We start from the raw sequence: 23,336 nt of genomic DNA on the forward strand, positions 1-23,336 counted from the left end.
TCAACATAAACAGTTAAGACCTCAAGCATGTGGACAAGTGACCATTTATGCCCAAGGTTGCTACGAACCACTGAAGTCTGATTACTTCAACACTGATGCTGAAATCCTGCATAAATTCATTACCTGTCTTATACTAGGAAACCTATTTCTCAAGTCCCTATAGACACATTTTTTTTTTAAAGACACAAAAATCACTTCAACTGACAATACCGCAGCATCCTGGGCACGTCCAGTTTTTAAAACACAACAGTCTCAGCCACGCAACATTTATTATGACAGAGGAAGTGGAAAGACAGTTTGGAGAGCATATGCTTTCTCAAGTTAGGTATCAAAGTAAATATTAAAAGTAACTCTATGTCCTCATTACGGAAAAAAAAAAAAAAGTCTTCGTGTTTCCCAGCTTAATCCCGATTCGTGGGACAATGCACATTCCCCCTCCCACGCTTTGAGTCACGCCCGGGCGCGCCGAAGCGGGGCGGGAAGAGGCACGGAACTCCCGGGTAATGACCCGTCCCCGCTACTTCTCCCCGGTGTTGGCACGCCACAGCTACACCCACGTGGACTTCCAGACGGGGGCGGCGAGACCCACCGCCAGCACCGGCGCCCGGCGCTCCGGCCCGCCCAGCCCGCCCGCGGGGGGCTCCGGGCTCGGGCCGGGGGCTCGCGGAGGGCGGGGGGCGCGCCGGTGACGCGCCGCGGGGGGAGGGGGAAGGGAGCCCGGCTCCACTCACGCGCCCGGGGGCGGCACCGGAGCGGCCGCTGCGTCGCTCCCGTTCAAACACTGAAAAGGGGGGCGGGGAGGGCGGGGGGAAAGACCTGGCTCCTCGTTTCATCCGGAAACCGGCGGGCCGGCAGGAAATGACGAAGGCAGAGGTCGTCCAGGTCCGTTCGGTAACCGGGCCCCGCGCGTCCGGCGACACTCCGGGGGGAAAGAGCCCCGAGCGGAGCAGCCTGGCCGCGTGCCGCCTCCCGAGCCAGCAGCGTGAGTGGACCCGCGTCTCCGCGCCTCCCGGGCCCGAGGCGGGGCCGCGTCACCGGCCCCGCCCCCCCGCCCGCGCGCCGCCCCGCCCCGCCCCGCCCCGCCGGGGCCTCGCGCGGGAGGGGGAAGGGGCCGCTGCCCGCCGCGCGTCCCCGGACCCGGGTCCTGAGGCTCCTGCGCGTCAGCCCGTGCCCCGAGCCTCTCAGGGTCGTGAGGAACAGTGAGGCTCCGAGTGCGGGAGATGCGGGCGATGCACCGAAGCAGCCGCGTCGGCGACCCGGGGACGGCTGCAGTTGAGCGCCAGTGTGTTCAGATCCCGCAGCGTTTCGCAGCCTGCGAGCGGCGGAAGCGCCAAAGACGTCCGGGCAGCTCCGGGGGCCGCCTGTGGTCGCTTCCTGGGAGGGGATTATATTCTATCCCCGCGCGACTGGATTTCTCTCCGGGAGGAGCGGGTGGCGCAGAGCCGGGGGCGCGACTGGGGGGGTTCAGGTTTGGGTGTCAGTTACATGGGACAACCCTGGCCTGTGCAACTTGGGGCAAGTTGCGTAACCACCACTCCCACCTTCCCGGTTTCTTCTGTAAAATGGAGCTTCAGGGCCTCCCAGCAGAAATCCAGTATGCGGACTGCCCTACGTGTAAACCCACAAACTGCCTCCTTCCTCTTGGTTGAAGGCCTGTTACCTTGCACCCTTCTGAGTTAGGAGCTCAAACCTTCAGTGTTTCAGAGGACAGAGAAAGGAAATTACATTTACGCAGTGGATTGTGTTGTAAGGAACTGTGTAAATGATTCTAATCCGAATTTGTATTAAGATAGCAAAGCTCTGAGACAAAAATGGTAACGTTTTAGGCATAATGACAAGTGCTACACAATTTTAGAACCACCTAGATATGGAGTCAGGGACCTGAAATCAGGAAACGGATTTTAAAACTTATGATATAATCACTTGAACCCTGGAAAATGTTCTCCTAGTTCTCAACCTAAAAGTTAATCAAACTAAAACTAACCCCTTAGTTGCCATATTTTGGGAACTCAGTCTCTGGATACTAATGTTTTACTTGGGTCTCAATTCAGCTCATCCTAGAATTTCCTTACCGAAATTGTTCAAGCATTAGTGTCCAGGAAAAATATGTGAAAAAAGTTCAGTTTTCTCAAAAGAGCCCTCAGTGACGATCTAGGCACATGGCTTGCTACCTTAGTGATCTTGCTGAAATATTAACTTCCCAGGAATGCACCATTGTAATGCCCATGGGCATTTTGCTTTAGAAGAAGGCTGTGGTGGTATGAAGTAACTACTTAGCAAGTATGTATGTGTCCGCTTGGTTAGACTGTAGCGTGCTGGGAGGTGACGGTCATAGTTCAGGCCACACGTGGGCCATGGGTCTGTACTATGACTCTGCACAAGGCCATTCCTTATTCCTGGCAATCTTGCAGAGTCGTGCCATTGGTCATGATGGAGGACTGGGCAGGAGAGGCCTACCCTCAGTGCAAATCTTTCACTACTACAGTACTAAAAATAATTCAAGTGCGTGTCCCTGGAACTGTGGAATGGTAGTGTCATTGCATACCAATGATGTTGTATAATACATGTTGTTTCATTCATGTTAAAATTTTACCATTCTGGGTCAGTAGTAATTCAAAATCCTTCTCTAAATAGTATTCAAGATCGACATATTTGTAGCAGGATGAAGACAAGCTCTGTAGGAATATACCACTTATTAAGTGGCCCATGAACAGAATTTTGTGAGAAATTGAAGCAAGAAATTAAGCTGGCTCAGATCCATTCAGGTGTTAGAAAACACGTAGGAAACACTTCCGTGATTTGTCAGGTAAAGGACACCTGAAAAATGTTCTAGTGGCCATTGCTGTATGTCCCCTGTTTCTTCCTGAATTTAACAGCCCCCAATCCTAAAACTTACCACCCTTGTGGCATAATTGCCTGTGGCCTTCTGCAGCATCTCAGATCAGATATTCAAAGTCATCTCTTTTTGCCCAAAACACATTCGTTGTTGTTACTTTTCAGCACCAGCAAAATTCTAGATTCCATAAATCATAAAGATAATTATAGTCTCTTGTCTTCCAAAAGTTTCCATTTCTAAAATAGACTGATTACTTACTATGAATCATAATGTTACTTTCAGAGAAATTCTGGAGTTTAGTTTTAGGAAGTAAGAATTAAAACTGTGAATATACCAAATTGCCCTGTGTCTTCCAATCTCTCAAAAAAAAAAATCTGTAGCCAGTCTTTCATATCAAGGAATTGGGTATGGTGTGATGTTTAAGTAATATTTAGATCTTATATCTATAATTTTTTATGATTTAAAGTAAATCGTTTTTATTAATACTTGGCTAATTTTCACAAGACCAGTCTTTGTATTCATCGGACACCAATAGGTCTTTTAAAGTTTTCACTCGACCTCAGTGTCTAGAGGCTAAGTTATCTGATCATTCATGACACTCACTTTATCATAAATGAATACAATATGTCCCCAAACATCTGACAAAAATTTCAGATGTCAGAACAGGGAAAACATGCCACCTGGCCTAGGAGCAAACTTATGGAAGAATTTTATTCATTTTATGCAGAGGTGAACTATAAGAAAGAAAACAGACATTTCCCTTAATGCACACTTATTAACTTACTAAGCCAGATCTACATTACAGAACATTTTGGAGGCTTACAGGAGATTGGAAGATATTTTAGTGCAAGAATGTCTGCAATGCCTTCATTGTTGTAGGATGTCTAGAGAAAAATTGCAAAACAATTTCTTGGACTTTTCAGATACTCTTTTTCTTGGAATTAGAAAATGTCTCATTCTTAGAAACTACAGTACATTGATCACCTATCACTTGTTCAGTTTTTCTCCTTCTTATAGAATGTCTTAAAAATGCTTTTGGTTTTCTTTCACATAGTAGGTCATTTTACTTATTAGACTTACCTTTTATGTCCAACAGAAGGGAGGAACTTTCTCTTCAAGGAAAAATTCAACTAACTCTCAAACACAAAGAGGAAACCATTACTCTTATACTTGCTATTTGATACACTGGCTCTTACCACTCTTATTTTCTGTGGAAATGTCCAAAGAATCCATTTCCTTGAATAGAAGTCACAGCTGTGTAAATAGCAAAAAGTAACTTTTTATCCCATAGCTTCTTTGAAGCGTATTTGGCCAGGAGGCCAAAACTAGATAAAGCTCCCAACATTTTCCACTTGCTGGAGAGGCCAGTGGAAGAGCATTGCGATGGCTGTCTTGTCTTTTCTAGGGTGCCGTCATGAGCATGACAGGATATTTTTTAACATCACGGCCAGTTGTTCGGGTCTGTGTTTTAAAATATTTGGGTGCTTTGGGCACCTGGGTGGCTCAGTCGGTTAAGGGTCTGCCTTTAGTTCAGATCATGATCCCAGGGTCTTGGGATCAAGTCCTATATCAGGCTCTCCTGCTCTCCCTGCTTGTGCTCTCTCTCTCTGTCAAATAAGTAAAATCTTAAAAATAAATAAATAAAATATTTTGGTACTTTCATATGGTGATAGTTACAGTTCAGAAACTGAACAGTAACATTTCAACCATATATCCTTTTTGTTATCTTTTCGTAATTGGGTTTTTAAACTCCAGTTTTCACCTTCTCGCAGAAAATAAAATGTTTCAAAATCAAAAATAAGGGGAAATATGTTACACGCCCTAGTTATGTGGGCCAGGAGTTGGCAAACTTTTTCTTAAAGGGCCAGGTGGTAAATATTTTTGGCTTCAAGGGCTGGGAAGCAAAAAGCAAGGATATTATACAGGTACATTTTACATTTTAATCATTTAAAATGTATCTGTTTAGAAATGTAAAACCATCCCTAGCCCCTGGGCCATCCAAAAGCAGGTGGCAGGCTGGAGTTGGCCAGCAGGCCTTATGTTTGCCAGCCCCTCTACAAACGGTCTTACCAGCACTAACAGAAACCCTACTCTCTTCTCTTTCTTCCAGCCCCATGCCTGGAGGTTACGGGGTGATGGGTGACGATGGCTCTATGGATTATAGCGTTCACGAGGCCTGGAACGAAGCCACCAATGTTTACTTGGTAGTGATCCTTGTTAGCTTTGTTCTCTTCATGTATGCCAAGAGGTAATTGTTTTAGTATTTCAGGGTTGAAAAGAAAGTGGGCGTTTCAAAAGTTGACATGTTTGTTTGTTCCAAATTAAATGCACACAAATAATTTCATCAGTATTTTTGTTCCTGCTAGGGAAGTACTATCTCCTCGGGTCTGTTCTCGAGCTCTGGATGCCAGTTTGGCTCTGAAGAGCCCATTGCTTTAAGATTTGGAGATTTAAGTCCAGCTCTAGGCACCCTGACAGGCTTTATATTATATTATATATATTATATACATTAAATATATAACATTATATATATGTGTGTGTGTGTGTGTATACACACACACACACACACATACATACACATATATTATATTTCTAATATAGCTCAGTTTGATCATCCAGCCTGGGTTCACTGTCCCTGAAATGAAGAAACTCAAATTCCTATGTTTTTAGCAATTCTCTCCTCACACATTTTAAGCTTTCCCTTCTGATTCTTGAACACAACCCTATGACAGCACTTACTGAATTATAATGGTATTATCTGACGACTTGTCTGTCCCTTCCACAAAAACTCCAGTCCCTTCAGAACAAGGACTTTGACCTTTAACCTTTGTGTCCCTGGCATGCCACATAGTGTAAATCCTCAATAAATATTTCCTGCTTTAATTCTAGGTGTTGTAGCATAATTTATTCTTTTCCATATTCCCTGGCTCCTTTCTTTTAAATACCAAAAAAAAAAAAAAAAAAAGTGGGTGCTTTGAAGAAGAAAGGCAGTTTTAGTTGGATAGAGTCACTTCTCCTTATAGCCACATGCTTCTTGGTATACTTTACCAGGGTTAAAAAAGCATTAGATAGTTCAGAGTAATTAGTAATTGAGAAATAATTGATGTTTGGCCTGGGTAGCACCTGCTCTCAGGCAGGCAGTTTTGCCCTTCTGGGCCACATGACCCACCTACCCCGCCCCCCCCCCTCGTCCCGCCCCATCCTGATCGTATGGCCCATTGGCAGCCTGGCCCATTGGCAGCCTGGCCACGGGGGTGGCTGAGAGAAGGCTCCACAGGTAACAGCTTTTCTCCAAAAATAGCCACCACTTCCTCCCCACCATCCTGTTTTAAAAACAGAGACACTGTTGTTGATTTTAAGTAGATGGATCCACTAAGGCCGTGCTATTGTATTTAAGAAATACAGTGATTCATTATTTTCCAAAATTAAGATCTACTCGCATTCTGTTTATTCTCTAACCCAGTAATTTAGCTTTATTTGGATGACACCAGAAGGAGGAGAAAAAATAAGATATTTTCTAGTTGGTGCATTTTGCTGTAGAATACTTGATTTTTGGAGGGGTACAGGAGTAGAAGCACAGTGGAGGTACGTAACTTTGTTGTATGAAGTGGCTGTGTTCAGCTTTCTTCGATTTCTTCGAGCTCTATGGCCTTACACATATAACTTCATACTTTTTAAGTTAAGGGAAGAACACTGGAGCCAAGGAAGCATCTCACAGAGACAAAAGAGAAGATGAGCTCATTGTTACTTAAGTCCTTTTAACGTAGCTTCTAATTACTATGGTCCTGAGTCCATTACAGACCTGTAGCTATTAATATAAGTCTCTCTTTCGTATTGGTTTTGTGTTGTAGGAATAAAAGGAAAATTATGAGGATATTCAGTGTGCCACCTACAGCAGAAACTTTATCAGAGCCCAGCTTTTATGACACAATGAGCAAAATCCGTTTAAGACAACAACTGGAAATGTATTCCATCTGTAAGTATATTCTGTGTTGAATGGAGGCATGTTTAAAAATTGATTTTTTGGAATTGAATTCAATTAGCAAAAATTACCAGAAAGAATTGGTAATGAAAACTTAGTGCCTCTTTTAGATGCTCAGCGCAATATTAGCAAAGGCAGATCTGCCGTGAAGTTGATGCTTCAGGACCCTTTGCTTGTACAGGGCCTATCCAGGACCCTAAGAATAGCCCTAGAAATGTGCTCATATGATGATATTTTTATAAGTTTTGCAAAAATTCAATATTTGAACCATCAGTTAAGACTGCTGTCTCTGCCTGCTCCAATTTGCCCTCTTCTGCACTTCCACTCACGTGGAGTAGCATTGAAGAAACCAAGAGCATTTGGGGATCTGGCTGAGGTTGAGTTGGACCCGCTTTGGTTTGGGTTTGAATTTTGTATTTGTGGAGTTTGCAGGCATTTCCATTACAACTGAATCACTGCAAGCCAAAGCAAAATAAGAATGACTTGCAGGGGCGCCTGGGTGGCTCATACTGTTAAGCCTCCAACTCTTGATTTCAGTTCAGGTCTTGACCTCAGGATCATGAGTTCAACCCTTGCACTGAGCTCCATGCTAGGCATGAAGCCTACTTAAAACAACAACAACAACAACAACAACAACAAACGAAACAAAACAAAAACCAACAGTTTACAAGAATATGGCATGTGATATCAATGTGCAAGGCCAGAGTTCATGTCTTAATATTAATATGTCAGATAGTACTGAACACTATGAGTATGTATGTCAGGGACAAGAAATAAAGTTTAAAATATATGGAACCAGGGAACCTGGGTGGCTCAGTGGGTTAAAGCCTCTGCTTTTGGCTCAGGTCATGATCCCAGGGTCCTGGGATCGAGTCCCGCGTCGGGCTCTCTGCTCAGCAGGGAGCCTGCTTCCTCCTCTCTCTCTGCCTGCCTCTCTGCCTACTTGTGATCTCTGTCTGTCAAATAAATAAATAAAATCTTTTAAAAAAATAAAATAAAATAAAATATATGGAACCAGAATGAATTGTACACCTAAGGCACAGCCTTTTATGCCACTATTTAAAAGAATGAGTTGTGGTTGGGCGCCTGGGTGGTTTAGTTGGTTAAGTGTCTGCCTTCAGCTCAGGTCATGATCTCAGGGTCCTGGGATCGAGCCCCACAAGGGGCTCCCTGCTCAGTGGGGAGTGTGCTACTCCCTGTCCTTCTGCCCCTCCCCTCTGCTCATGCATGCTCTCTCCCTCTCATTCTCTGTCTCAAATAAATAAAAATCTTTTTAAAAGATTAAAAATTTTAAAAAAAGAAAGAGTAGTAGTTTTCAAGGTGTATTATGAAGTGAGAAGAGCAAGATAAAATAGTATATATACCAGGATGCTACTCTTTTAAAATCAAATGACCAAAATATCCCTTGTGTTATCTATGTGTAATATAAATGTTCTATGTAACTATGGAAGCATGGAGGAAGGCTTGGAAAGATACGCATCAGATTATTAACGTACATTACCTTGTGGGACTGTGTGGGATTTAAGGGGAAAAGACTGGACATTTTTAAAAGACGTCTACAGTAAAAAGTCAGGTATGTGTGCACGTGTGTGTGTGTGCATAGAAAGAAGGAAGAAAGGATGATCACCCAAGATATCACTAGTATATATCTTGAATGGAATGGAATTTTTAGTGAAAAACAGAAAATAGAAAAATGAAATATATAATTTCATTTTTTGAAATGAAATATAATTTCTTTCTTTATTTTTTTATAAACATATAATGTATTATTAGCCCCAGGGGTATAGGTCTGTGAATTGCCAGGTTTACACACTTCACGGCACTCACCATAGCACATACCCTCTCCAAAATGAAATATAATTTCATCTAAAAAAATAGAAAAATAGAAAAATGTGTGTGTGTACACATATGTATGTACACATATACATATCATACTATCATATGTGTATACACATGTGTATATACACATACACATATCTTTAAATAAAGATTTTATTTATTTATTTGACACACAGAGAGAGAGAGATCACAAGTAGGCAGAGAGGCAGGCAGAGAGAGAGGGGGAAGCAGGCTCCCCGCTGAGCAAGCAGAGAGCCCGATGCGGGACTCCATCCCAGGACCCAGGATCATGACCTGAGCTAAAGGCAGAGGCTTAACCCACTGAGCCACCCAGGCGCCCTAGAACCTCTAAAGTCTTAAGCACAAATTTTACCTTAACTAGTGACAGCAGTTCCTTTAGGGGAAGGAACTGGGTGGTAGCTGCAGGACTGATCAGGTAGGAGGGAGATACACTTTTTACTGTTTCCTTTGTTCCTTTTGCATTTTGTACGATCTGCATAGGTTACCAGTTCAAAATAAGAAGTAAAATTTAACATAGCAGCATTATCTCAATAGCCAAAAGGCGGAAACAACCTAAGTGTCCTTGACAGATACGTAACATGTGGTAGAGAAATACAGTCGGATGTTATTCAGTCTTCAAGAGGAAGGAAATTCTGACACATGCTACAGCACAGATGAACCTGAGGACATTATGCTTCACAATTATTCTTATGAAGACAAATAAGCCAGTCACAAAAGAACACATATTTTACTTCTAGGAGGCAAATTCGCAGAGACGGAAGGTAGAACGGTGGTTGCCAGAGGCCTGGGAACAAGGAGTGGGGAGTTCTTGTTTCATGGGTGTGGAGGTCAGTTTGGGCTGATCGGAAGAGTTCTGTGGATGGCCGGTGGTGATGGTTGCACAGCACCATGAACTGTACACTTAGAAATGGTTACAAATGGCAATGTTTTTGTGTATTTTATCTCAATAAGAAAAGTTCCTTAAAAAAACTTAAATACTAAAAAATAAAACGAATGTAGAGCCAGAAGCTCTATATGGAAAATATAAAACGTTAAGTTTCCATGCATACCCAGTCAAAACAAGGTAATTTCCTGGCAGTAATACACTCAATAACATAGTTTATACTATTATAAACCAAGTATAGAGGTTTTCTTCTTCTTTGATGGCAATGCCATAAAATATAACTTATCAGAAACCCTGTGTTTATAAGGTGTGCTAGTTTGCTGCTGCTGCTGTAACAAATTACTAAAAATCCTGTAGCTTCAGACATCACAAATGTGTGATCTTACAGTTTTGTAGTGTAGAAGTCCTACAACAGTCTGAAACCAAGGTGTCAGCAGAGCCCCCTTTCCGGAGGTTCTAGGAGAGAGTCTGTAACTTTGCCTTTTCCAGCTTCTAGAGGCCACCCACATTCCTCTGCCTCCATCTTGGGAGCCAGCAGCATTTAATCTTTCTGATCATTCTTCCTTTTTTTGTAGTCTTTCTCTGCACTCAGGAAAATGTCTCTGATTTTTGAGGCCCATGTGATTAGACTGGGCCAGATAATACAGGGTACTGTCTCCCTCACAAGGTCCTTACCTTAATCACATCTCCAAAGTCCCATTTGCCCTGTAAAGTTACATAGTCAAAGATTCTGGGGACAAGGATGCAAATATCTTTAGAAGCCATTTTTCTTATAAATAGTATATGTGTGGGGCACCTGGGTGGCTCAGTCATTAAGCAGCTGCCTTCAGCTCAGGTCATTATCCCAAGGTCCTGGGATCAAGCCCCTCACCAGTCTTCATGCTCTGGGGGGAGCCTGCTTCTCCCTCTCCCACTCCCCCTGCTTGTGTTCTCTCTCTCACTGTGTCTCCCTCTGTCAAATAAATAAGTAAAATCTTTAAATAAATAAATAAATATTATATGTGTGGATTTGCACATTTTATGAATCCCCTCACAGTGGCTCATTCTTAGTGTTTGTGACCTATCTAGTCCTGACAATCTGGCAGTTCAAGAGGAAATAACAAAAAAATTCTTTTTCTTAAAGAGGATTCCCAGAATTGTATAAACTTTAGGCCACAAAAATTTGGATGCACCCTGAGTAGAATAAATAAATAGTATCTCTTTCTTGGCTAGTAAAAACTTAAAGAAGAGAGTGAGAGTTTTAACTCTAGGCAGGGAATGACATTCACAAAGATTTTAACTCCATACTTTGTCTAGTTGCAGGTTAAAACCATTCTTCTTCAATAAACATTTCTCAGAAGTACAGAAAGAATACAGAATGCCTATCTGTTTTTCTTCTAGTTTATATCAATGACAGCATTCAATAATAAGTCTCTTAGACTCAAAAGTCGAAATACAAATTCCTTATGATGTGGACAAAAGTAGTATTATTAACTTATCTTAAGGTGGAAGTGGGAGATAAGAAAGAAGGAAATTATAAAATGTTAATTTAACTTGGGGTGCCTGGATGGCTCAGTCGGCTAAGTATCCGACTGTTGATTTTGGCTCAGGTCATGATCTCAAGGTCGTGAGATCAAGCTCCACATCAGGCTCCATGCCCAGTGCATTCTGCTCGTCCCTCTCCCTCTGCTCCTTTCCCCTCCCTCCCGCCAACTCGTGCATACACACTCTCTCAAATAAATAAACAAAATCTTATTAAAAATGTTAATTTTAATAGCTTAATTAAAAAATTATTTTAGGGGCATCTGGGTGGCTCAGTGGCCTCTGCCTTCGGCTCAGGTCATGATCCCAGGATCCTGGGATTGAGCCCTGCATTGGGCTCTCTGCTCAGCGGGGAGCCTGCTTCCCTTCCTCTCTCTGTGCCTGCCTCTCTGCCTACTTGTGATCTCTGTCTGTCAAATAAATAAATAAAATCTTTAAAAAAATTATTTTAAAGCTCTGAATAATCTTGATATACAAATAATAATAAATATATAAAAATGGATATCAGCAGTACTGAGAAATTAGAGGATCACAAAGTATAATACATTTTCTCTAATAAATTATTTAATCCAAAGCTAATTCTTTACTGAGAACCATGACTTGACTGTGATTTAATGATGTTAGCTAATAAATACTGTTTTACTTTTTATTAATTTTATCTCTTTCTTTTGTTGTTGTTTTTTGTTTTGTTTTTGAATAGCAAGGAAGTATGACTATCAGCAGCCACAAAACCAAGCTGACAGCGTGCAACTCTCTTTGGAATGAAATCACAGAAAACGAACAACACAAGTAATGGTTCAGCAGTCTGGTAGTAAGCTCCTAAATATACTAAATCATGAACAGCATTTTTTTTTAAACCCTATGTCCCTAAAATCACTTCACTTGTCATTTCTCCCCAGTTTTATTTTTCTTTTCAAAATTACATCGCCAAGTCATTTATTATACCAGAAAAGGGGGAAGGGGAAACAGGGGAAGCACAGACTATAACCAGGGATGGTGATTTTACCTTGTGAAGACCTTTGATTTCTTCAGGATACAGTCAGTGAGGAATAGAAATACATCTTTGCAAGTGACACTCTGGAGAGTATGCCACTGTGATTTAAACATTTTTGTGAAATTCAAAAGTAAAAATCCAGTCCTTGGAAGAATATCATCCTCTTCAGTCGTATTCTGTGATGAATGTGTAGTGGACAAATATGTGGTAGTGGACAAATTTGTGTTCTCACTGCTGTCCTTACTGCGCATTAATTGAATTAACGATCTTCGATGCTTCCGAACTTGTGCAGGAGACTGTCTTTTCTACTCTCTGCTAATTGTGGAAGCTTTCTGTGATTGGGATGTTTTCCCTTCGTTGTGTTCCCAGGAGTTTGTTTACTTTTTTTTTTTAATCCCCCAGTTTCATTCCTATCAGAACAGTCTTCTTTGGACCGTGCTGGAGGCATGCCGCTGAATAATACACACCTGTCTACTGGTGTTGGCAACTCGCTCCTTGGCCATGTAACTCTCAAGTTTAATGTGACTGGTTCCTTACATTTTTCTATTCTAGCATAATTAAACTTCCCTGAAAACTCTCCTATCTTGTACCGTACATTGAAATGTTTTTACCTAGTTTTTCAAGTTTATTTAAATAAAAGTTGGTGGGAGGTAGTGGCCGGGAAATTTACCTGTCCCCATCACTGTCGTAGAATTAGTTTTTGAATCAAAGCTCGTCTTAATTTTAAGAGTTAGAGTTAATATTTCAAGGATTGTTTCCTTTTCCCTTTATAATTGTGAAGTAAAGAACATCAATTTTAAATGGAAAGATTTAGACCAAATAAAATTATGGAGGGAAATTGCATTTGCTTTTAAATTTTATTATTCAAAAATGTCTTTCTTGTACAAGGTGAATTGTTGACCAAATGGAATAACTCTTTCTTGACTCACAGAAGGGTTTGAATGCATTACCAATACATACACTGAAAAACTGACTTCAGGACTGTAAGCAGTTAAAATTATGGGCAGGAGGTCGCAGAGCAGCAAGGGGGCAATCTTCTTAAACTCTGCTTTGCTCTTGGGAAAACCACTTTATATTTCTGTGAACAGAAACTGGAATCAGGAGCAGTAGCAGTTTCCTTGTATCACTGACATGTTGCACAATCCGGACAAATTACAAAAACTGACCATCTCAGATGATCTGTAAAAATAGTGTACATAAGTAAATGTAAGTCCCTGTGAAACTGACTGTGGTTTGTTTTTGGTTTGCCTCCACTAGCTACAGACAGTCAAAACGAAAAGGTGGTAGATCCTTTGGTGAGCATCAAACCTTGGCAAGGGAGAGAATGAATTCCTCCTCATTTTTTCTCTAAAGCCAACTGATGGGAATCACACCCCAACCCCCCACCCCCCACCGGCAGGAACAACAGCGAGTCCGCCTTTGAAGTTGCTTCTCTGCTTCAACAGCTGAGCTGGGAAAGGGCTGGAAGGCCTGCAGCCACACTTCAAAGCCACACCAGCTGATAGCACCGCTTCTCCTCTCCCTGCCCCCAGCCCACTCATCCAAGGGTTCAGTGAAACTATTTTCTTTGGAAGAAAACTGGAATGACTAATAAACTGGTAACTAACACTTGTGTTCTCCTTTTCCTCGGTTCTTCTCTTTTTAACGCATAAGATCTTCAGCAGGAAGCACTGGTGAGCCTCTCCTGGTGTCCGGCTTCATGGTGGTAAAACACTGGGTGTTTAGCTAGCGCCGGGCAGGCCAGCCGCACTAAAGGAAGAAGTTAGCCTCCAGAGGGCACAGGTGTTTGTTATTGATCTATACAGGTGAAAGTCTTTATGATTCATAAATGAAATGCAGAGTTGATCATGAAATTGCTGTAATGTCAGAACTATTTGAAGGCTGGAGAAGAAATAGATCAAATTATCGTAATAAAAATCATTTCCATGGCTAAGAATACATTTAACTTAGAAAATACAATTAAAGGGGAAAGGGACGAAAGTATATTTTGCGGAGCCAAGTACTTCATTCAACAAGCTGTTGTGGCGTATAGACTCTGTGCTAGCTGTCTGTGATCTAGAGGCTATTCTAGTCTAGTAATAGAATCAGAACAGGAATAGGGGCTGAAAAACCAAATGGAAATAGAAAGGACACTTGGCTCACCTCCAACCTGTATGCAAAACCATGAGCATCACAAAGTGGGAACTCAAGCCTAGTCTTAAATCTGTTTCCCACTGGACACCCCACGCGCAACCCGCGGCCATTAAAGCCAGAGCCAAACTTAGACAAAACTATAAGGCAAGAAAAATATCCCACTCCTCTTTTTGTCCCGCTTCAGCCTCCTGCAAGTCTATGTGCAGTACAGCCTTGAATGAGGATGTGAGAGTAAGGATGAGGCAAGAGGCTCCAGAACCAAGGGGGTGAGCCCTACGAACTCCCGACGCACATGTGGAAACAGCAGCAGCTCCCTCCTGTCCTTGACCTCGCACCCCAAAATAAATGAGGGGCATTTAGCTTTGGATTTCATATTGATGTATTCTCCACCTTTATTTTACTCAGGAATAGTAAAAAACGAAAGCCGATTATATAAACTAGTAACATTCCACATTCCAGGTAGGAAGAGGAGATAAATCCGAGGGAGGTGGCTCACTGTCCAGGCTTATTGGTAGTTGTCTAGCCCCCAGTGTGATGCTGAAGGCCCATTGTGTTCCCTTTTATTTTTGATGTTTCTAGTTCCAGAGTTTCTTCTCTTCCAAACAGAGAAACTACAGAGGTTTCGCTGTAAGGAGTGGCTCTCCATTGCAGGGATTTTTAGGAAAAACATTTTGACACATTCCAAACTAGCTGAAGAAAGTTGGGTTTGGTTTTGTTTTGTTTTGTTTCCTAGTTTCAGGGGTAGAATTTAGTGATTCATAGTTAAATATAACACCCAGTTCTCATCTATCAAGTGCCCTCCTTAATGCCCATCACCAATTATCCCTTCCCCTCCCCACCGACCTCCCCTCCGGCAACCCTCCATTTGTTTCCTAGAGTTAAGTTTTTTATGGTTTGCCCTACAAATCAAAACCACAATGAGGTATCAGTTCACATGGTCAGAATGGGTAAAATTAACATGTCAAGAAACAACAGATGGTGAGGATACAGAGAAAGGGGAATCTTCTTACACTCTTGGTGGGAATGCAAACTGGTGCAGCCATTCTGGGAAACATTATGGAGGCTCCACAAAAAGTTGAAAATAGACCTACCCTATGACCCAGCAGTAGCAATACTGGGTATTTGTCCAAAAGATACAAATATAGTGATTCAAAGGGGTACATACACCCAACTGTTTATAGCAGCAATGTCCACAATAGCCCAACTATGGAAAGAGCCCAGATATCCATTGACAGATGAATGCATAAGGAAGAGGTGATATATATATGTATATATATATACACATATATATATGAAAAACTTTATATATATATAAACTTTATATATATAAAACTCAACCATCAAAAAAAAAAGAGATCTTGCCATTTGCAACGACATGGATGGAGCTAAAGGGTATTATGCTAAGCGAAATAACTCAATCAGAGAAAGACAGTTATATGATCTCACTCATGTGGAATTTAAGAAACAAAACATGAACATAGGGGAAGGGAAGGAAAAATAAAATAAGATGAAAACAGAGAGGGAGGTTTTTAACTGCAACCAACTGCTGGTGTTGTTAAACTTAACTGAAAATGCATCTGGCCTCAGAAATAGGAATTTCTTAAAAAAATGCACCATATAAAGGTAAGGTATTTATGACAGAACAAGTAAATGTATGTTAAACGTATTCATTTGGGGGGAAGTGATTGCAAGTATCTCTGAGTAACATTTTATTCTGAGATTTAGAAAACCAGGCCCATTCAAGTGACTGCAATCTAATACAATTCTTAGATCTCAAAAGCTTTCTAGCACCTAGTATTAGCATAATAACTAGCCCAAAGTAAATGCCTGGTAAATACTTGCTGAATTAATTAATTTGCTTGTAACAATTTGTAGAATTGATGTTTTATTTTTCATGTTTTTGAAAAGTATTCTGCATCTGGTTCTGCTTCTAGTAATGGAAGAGTAATTGTATAAGTCTCTTACAGATAATAATTATGAGTTCACAACAAAACATAAGAAACAACTATTTGAAGGTAACCATAAGCAGACAAATCAGAAGGAAAATGACCTTTGAAAGAAAAGACTGTGTTGTTTGTGTGTTTGTGTGGTTTTTTGGCCTGAAGGTATTTCGCAGTCCAATAGCGGAGACAGCTAGAACTCAAGTGGAAAGCTACAGTGAAATTGGTTTGAGGAATAGGACAGAGTTCAGGGCTTCTGGAGAGACTGGAAAGTGAGAAGGAACATCACAGAAAGAAAGGAACCACAAAAGGGGGACCTCCAGAAGCTGCATATAAATACTGACAAGTCCTTGACTAATCCCTGAACTACAAATCTACAATGAGAGACTGTGGCAGAAAGGAGCCCGGCAGAAAATAAACAGCTAAGAAACTGAAAGAAATAAGCAGAGTCCTCAGTGCTGCCCAGCACAGGAGATAGTTTGGGTCCTGCTAAATTGCCTGCTAGAACAAAAAGACACTTTTCAGAAGAAGATAACAGAATGTAGAATCTCTGTACCATATCCACAATGTCTAATATACACTAAAATAATTACAGGAATGAGAACAACAGGAAAATGAGATCCACAGTCAAGAAAAGAGATGGGACAATGTGGTCCATAGTCAAGACAAAAATAGTCCATATAAACTGACTCCAAGACAACCCAGACGTTGAATTAGCAGACAAGGACTTTAAAGTAGCTATTTACATATGTTTAGATAAATGAAATTGAAAGGCTTTCTCAGTAGCAGATTTGCTGTACAAGAAATACTAAGGGAAGTTCTTTGGGCAAAAGAGAAATGATAGCAGACGGAAACTCTTGACATAATGAACAGTCAGGGAGACACAATGATAGTGCTTTTACCAAATGAAGATAAAGAATATATAGAAGTTTCTTGTGCTATTAGGCCTTTTCTATAAGCTTGAAGGTTTTTTTTAATTATAGAAAAATATTTGTAAGTCAATTTCTTGGTAAATCAGATTCTTTTCTGTGCGTGTCATACCAACCATTGGCAAAACTGAAAAACAGACAAGGTGTCCAAATGGCTCTGAGACATGCTTCTTTCTTCTCTACTTCATCCCACAGCACTCGATATTCTGTTCTCCATCAAAATCTACTGCTAAGATAGAAGCTAATACACACTTCCACGAAGGAATAAATGGCCAATAACAATTAAAATGTTACTTCTCATAGGGCATTTGTTCTGCATTTTAACTGAGTCTTTAACTGGAGAGATATGAAGATTTCAGACATTACAGAGCAGCGGTAATTTTTAGGGGTAAGAGGTTTTATGGCCTCTTATGGCCTCATATCATATAAGCCATTAGCTAAACTCTGCCTATTCATTTGGCTACCATTCCCAATTCTGTCCTCCTCCATCATTTTAGTTTAGCAATCAGAATTCACCTTTTCCCCATCAAAATTGTTAAATGCATTGGAAATCCTGTCAACAAAACAGGGCATAGTCAACTCTCCTTTATTGTTGCATCTCTGTAAGGTAACAAGATAGCTGATAACAGCTAATGATCTTTTTTTTTAAATGAGATTTTATTTATTTATTTGACAGAGAGATCACAAGTAGGCAGAGAGGCAGGCAGAGAGAGATATGGAGGCAGGCTTCCTGCTGAGCAGAGAGCCCGATGTGGGGCTCGATCCCAGAACCCTGGGATCATGACCTGAGCCGAAGGTAGAGGCTTTAACACACTGAGCCATCCAGGCACTCCCCCCTTTTTTTTAAAAAGATTTTAATAGCTAATGATCTTTTGAGTAGTGCTTTACAAATGAGCCAAAGTGAACAATGTGAATGATTCTCCCAGTTCTGAACCTTGATAATATTGAGAAATGTGAAGATTGGATGGGAAGAAGTATCTCCAGGGACAAACAGGAGAGGTCTGAAGGCAGGTACATAAAAGGGCAATTTCTGACAAACTACTGTGTTTATTAATGCTTTTTTTTTTTTAAAGTTAGGACTGTTTTTTAAAAAACAACACAGATACAAGTAATCACTGACTGAGTTCCTTTTCTCTGGTGTCAACTTTTTTCTTTATCTACTAGAGTATCTTTCAATACTAGTTGTTTAACAAATATTTACTTAATCAGATCAGATCAAATCCAGTGTTGTGCTATCCCAGGAAGAAGTCAGGCCTGGGGAATAACAGTTTTGGAAGTTTTTTTTATTTTTCCAGTGCAACAGAGGGCTCTTTCTAGAAGTTCAGTGTACTTTGTGAAAGTGGTTAAACCCCAACAACATATCTTGTTTTATTTTTTATTTTATTATTTTCTTTTTTTAGTGGCTTCAAACAACAAATGTGACCCCACGGTTAAAGGATTCAAGAGTGTAGCTGGGTGGCTCCGGGTCTCTCATGAAGTTGCAGTGAGGAAGGGGCTGCATTCAGCTGAGGCTGCAGAGGCTGCTTCCAAGATGGCTCCCTCACATGACTGTTGGCGGACGACCTTAGTGCTTTGCCATGTGGGCTGTATATATTAATACCCTCTATAAAGCAAAAAGGAGGATGGGTTTTTTTCTTCACAATCTTCCAGAACACAATATATCATATATATTTCAAGCATTACAATGTCTTAAAAATACATAATTATTTTTCAAGGGGTTCCTTGGTGGCTCAGTCAGTTAGGCATCTAACTCTTGATTTGGGCTCGGGTCATGATCTTGGGAGTTCTGGGATTGAGCTCTGCGTTGGGCTCACTGCTCAGCGGGGAGTGTGCTTGTCTCCCTCTCCCTCTGCCCCTTCCCCTGCTCGCACACCCTCTCCCTCTCTCTCAAATAAATAAATAAATCTTTAAAAAAATTTTTTAGCAATTAAACCTCAATTAACTATACCAATGAAAGTGGTTACATGGAAAATCAAAAAAAGCAAACGATCTACAAATGTTAACTTTTTATTTTTATACATATGCCTTTCCAAATTGATTTTGCTACACCAGTATTTTAATTAATTAATTTAATTTTAATTAGTTTAATTAGTTTGCAATTTTGTAAGTTCATTACACCTAATGATAATGACCAACAAGTGCACAGCTATCTGAATTCTGAAGGGAAGGCAGCTGGCCTGAGATTGGGACAAGGTTACAGCTAATCTACAAATTCACCAATTGGTATTCAGACAATCCTGAGGGGAGCAGTTCTGCTTTCTGAAAGCGTGGACCTGGCATAGGAGATTGTTTTTACAAATTAATTTTTTCTCTTGTTACATTCAAAGCTAGCAAATTACCAAGCAGCACATCTTTCCATGGTGACTTAAGTCACCATCTTCCACAATCTCTAGTTCTTAAGCAAGACTGAACATGTGGTTACTGTCTTGTATATCAGCAAAACATCAATCAACAAAATATTGTTGATTAGAAATCAGTTATGTGGGAGAAACTATGTCAACAGTACAGAACACTGGGGGGATGCTGGCCTGGCTAATTGCAGCCAAACTTTAGGTACCCTTTTTGGGTCCTCATTGCTCTTACCAACAAATCTTTGGGAAAGCAGTTGCTTCCTTTCTTCCTTGAAACTTTTGGCCATCAGAGTTCAGCTTCTCTTTTCATCTTCAACACCTGTGAGGTTTTCTGCAGTGGACTGGAGATTGGGTTTTAGGAACACCTGTTCCAAGGTGTATTCATTTATCTACAAATTATACATGAATAAAAGTGGCTAGAAAATTACTTAAAATTTGCTTATTTACTTGAATTCTAACCTCCCTTAAGGTTTTGGATGTTTCTGGCTACTTCTTAGGTGCCTTGCTTAATGGTCTGTGGCCAATTGCCATGGTGAAAGAGAATTAATAACAATTCTTACTTCTGTTAACTTAATACTTGTAAAACATACCCTTTCTTTGTTTATTAAAAAAAAAAAGATCCTGGCAAATCTCGTCTGCTTTAAAAGGATTAAACAATTTTTAGAAACACTAGTCTTTATTTAGAGCTGTGGAGAAATTTCAGCTGAATGTGTTAACCATCGTATGACAAATGCAGACACTGTTCTGCTCCCGGGCAGCTCTGACTGAGCTTGACATTGGCTTTTTCAAGCTGTTTGAGTGTAAATTTAGCTTGAAACGATTCTGAATGGAGTGAAGTCACTTTATGGTCCAAATAATCTTTTTTTTTCCTTTAGAACTCTATTATAATTAGTCATTTTGGGCCAATCAAAAGGATCTAGTTCATCCTCTCCCAAGAAGTTACAATAAAATTTGAATTTGATTTTGTTTGTATAAAGTCCCACTTATTACTAAGGCAACTTTACATTTTTTATGTTTCCAGACAACTTTAAAAGCACCAATATAGATTAAAAAATGAACTAGGTACCAGTTTAGTTAATAGAACACAGAATTTGAAACCTAAGTTCCAGCCTTGTTTTGCTCTGGGCTGTTTTTATCTGAATTTGAGCATATCATTAACCTTACTAGGCCCCAATTTGTTAAATGGGAATAAGACTGCCTTTACCCCAAGGATGGTCATATTCTTAATGATATGATACCTGAGCCCCTTGGAGGGAAATGTAATGAGCCTTGGCAATGTTGTTCTTGTTCAATATTTACTGTGTAACTACTTTATATATTTAAAAGTTTGAAGAATGGGCACCTGGGTGGCTCAGATGGTTAAGCATCTGCCTTTGGCTCAGGTCATGATCCCGGGTCCTGGGATTGAGTCCAGCATCAGGCTCTCTACTCCTTGGGGACCCTGCTTCTCCCTCTGCCTCTCTCTCTGTCTCTCATGAATAAAAATAAATAAATAAAATAAAAAAATACATATTGTAAAGTTCGAAGACCAAAATCAGACAAAATGGAATCCCTAATGCCTCCAGGCCACTAGAGTATGTATTCTCTCTCTCTCTCTCTTTTTTTTTTTTATTTTGTTTATTTACTTATTTATTGGTTTATTTGAGAGAGAGTGCATGGTGAACTGGGGGAAGGGGCAAATGGAGAGGGGCAGAGAGAGAATCTTGAGAAGACTTCATGCTGAACCTGATGGAGGGGATCTCAGGGCCCCGAGAGCAGGATCTGAGCAGAAATCAAGAGTCAGAGGCTTAACCAACTGAGCCACCCAGGTGCCCCATAGAGTATGTATTCTTTAGCTTTCTGTGCAATACCAGGAAGGCAGTTAGTCGATGAAAACTTATAAAATACATGAATCAAGTAATCCAGACCAAATTGTCATGTTTGAACACACAGTTAAGTAATCACTCGCTTTAATACATCCAGAACCTTCAGTCTTCTGTGTCATTCTTCAGGTAATGATAATATCTCCATTTTTTCAGAAGGAAATACGGGTGCAGACAAATTAGGTGAGCAGCCCAATGTCAAAAACCAGAATTTTATTCTCTCTTGAGATCCTTTCTGCTCTATGTTTCTGTGATCTTCATAATAGAAACAAAATGATTTCGAGGTTCAAGCATTGTTTCCAGATATTATTGATGGGGAATCATTAGCATACCTAATTTATTAGCCTTAGTCAAGTCTGTTTGAGATAAAGGTCAAGCAAATGGCAGCAAACAAGTTTTCCTTAACATGTTTTTAAAGTATCACTCCCAAATACTCAAATATAGACAATTCTCTTCGTTTTCTTTGTATTCATTTGACTACCCCATAGTTTATAAATCACATGTCTGTTTTGTACACTTTGTACCAGACAAGTCTGGGCATGCAAAGATTGTAGCGAGTTTACAAAAGCCACTTAACATATTTGGTTGTCATTTAAATTATGACTTTGAAAACACAGAAGACAAGCTCTTTTACAGTGATAGGCAGGTTTACATGAGTTGCTGCACAAATTAAGTTCAAAATAACTCAGTTCATATTGAAAAAGTTATTCTTCCTTTGCCAATCTGCCATAATAGTCTAATATTTTAAAAACCTATCCATGGTAATTATTTAGGATGAAAGGGAGTTTTCGGCACCTCTTCTCCTGTGTATCCTTTCCGTGAGTCATGGAAATTGCAGCCACCAGAGCTTTCTAGTGATGACTGAATGAAATCTACCTGTTCCTCCAAAGCACTTCCCCTGTCACGTTGTACATCAGGGAAAGCAAGCCAAGAGACACAGTCTTAGGAGCACAGATAGGACTCGGGGTTCGTTCATTTGCTTCACCCAGTATCTCTTTTTGATTTGCTCTAGGTTCTGTTGGTGACTCAAGCATGTTCAGTTTAAAAAGGGAAAAAAAAGACCCCTGCTGTTGGGGCGCCAGCAGAGCCCCGGAAGTCAGGAGGCGTGTGGGGTAGAGTGCGCATGCGTGTGGGGTAGAGTGCGCATGTGTCGGAAGGGCCAGCGCTGGGAGCTGTGGCCAAGGATACGTTCCGCTCTTCCTACCAGCGGCACCTCTGAGACGGGGAGAACGACGCCCAAAGAACTTTTTCAGGGTGTAATGAAATTCCCAATGTTAACTGCTCAGCATGGTGTCTGTCAGAATATGGGTTCCGCAAGAGTTGTTTTTTTCTTTTTTAAAAGAATTTATTTATTGATTGATTAGAGAGAGAGATCACAAGCAGGCAGAGAGGCAGGCAGAGAGAGAGGGGGAAGCAGGCTCCCCGCCGAACAGAGAGCCCGATGTGGGACTCGATCCCAAGACCCTGAGATCATGACCCGAGCCGAAGGCAGAGGCTTAACCCATTGAGCCACCCAGGCGCCCAAGAGTTGTTGTTGTAGACTCGCGTTGAGCCAGGCTATATAATTTCGGCTAAGAATAAAGTGAAGCATTTACGAGGATGAATCAAGAAAAAAGACCGTTCTCAGGAGTGAAATATTTGTATTACAGGATTTTAAAAATAATAGCATATAGTAACAGAACTACATGCATAAAATAACAGGCAAACCTGTTTTAATGAACAAATAAGAACCACTTAGAATTATCATAGCAGAATATACTGGAAAGGAGTGTTAGAGTTACTTGATTTCAATTCTAGCTTTGTCCCTTGAGCAAATTTCTTTGTCTTTGATCTTTGGCTTCTTCACCTAATAAAATCACACATTGCAGGGTGTAGTGAGGATAATATATTAAAACTATATTCATGTCTGTCTACCTATCTACCTAGCTATCATCTATCTATAGAGAGTATGCAATAAACCATACAGAGTCATGAGCATTCCAATATTATCAATTTTTTACTCAAGTAGGATTTAAAAATAATTTTAAACATGAAAAATTAGTCTG

General features: G+C 40.7%; 2 protein-coding genes across 18 annotated transcripts in view; one reads left to right on the plus strand and one right to left on the minus strand.

Moving 5' to 3' along the window:
• The window catches only part of SLC20A2 (solute carrier family 20 member 2), a 104,897-nt gene extending 103,875 nt beyond the window's left edge, over positions 1-1,022 (minus strand). Inside the window, exon 1 of the mRNA XM_080796048.1 lies at positions 817-1,022. The gene's annotated coding sequence lies outside the window, so the exon portion shown is untranslated. The remainder of the gene's footprint in view (positions 1-816) is intronic.
• Positions 459-13,684, plus strand: SMIM19 (small integral membrane protein 19). Of its 17 annotated transcripts, none has more exons than XR_013966358.1 (6): positions 852-982; positions 4,947-5,084; positions 6,688-6,812; positions 11,783-11,893; positions 13,334-13,371; positions 13,476-13,684. XR_013966358.1 is itself a non-coding variant. In XM_080796051.1 (5 exons), exons 2-4 carry the CDS (start codon positions 4,951-4,953, stop codon positions 11,845-11,847), a joined length of 324 nt encoding a protein of 107 aa, XP_080652177.1. In that variant the 5' UTR covers positions 459-500; positions 4,947-4,950; the 3' UTR covers positions 11,848-11,893; positions 13,334-13,684. The 17 variants fall into 17 exon arrangements, 15 of the variants coding, with proteins under 15 accessions (XP_080652177.1, XP_080652178.1, XP_080652188.1 ...); XR_013966359.1 differs by having other exon boundaries at positions 11,783-11,871; XM_080796051.1 differs by lacking the exon at positions 852-982 and adding an exon at positions 459-500 and having other exon boundaries at positions 13,334-13,684.
• Positions 13,685-23,336: the final 9,652 nt, after the last annotated feature.

This window comes from Martes martes (assembly GCF_963455335.1).
Source record: "Martes martes genome assembly, chromosome: 2".
In the NCBI taxonomy this organism is placed as follows: Eukaryota; Metazoa; Chordata; class Mammalia; order Carnivora; family Mustelidae; genus Martes; species Martes martes.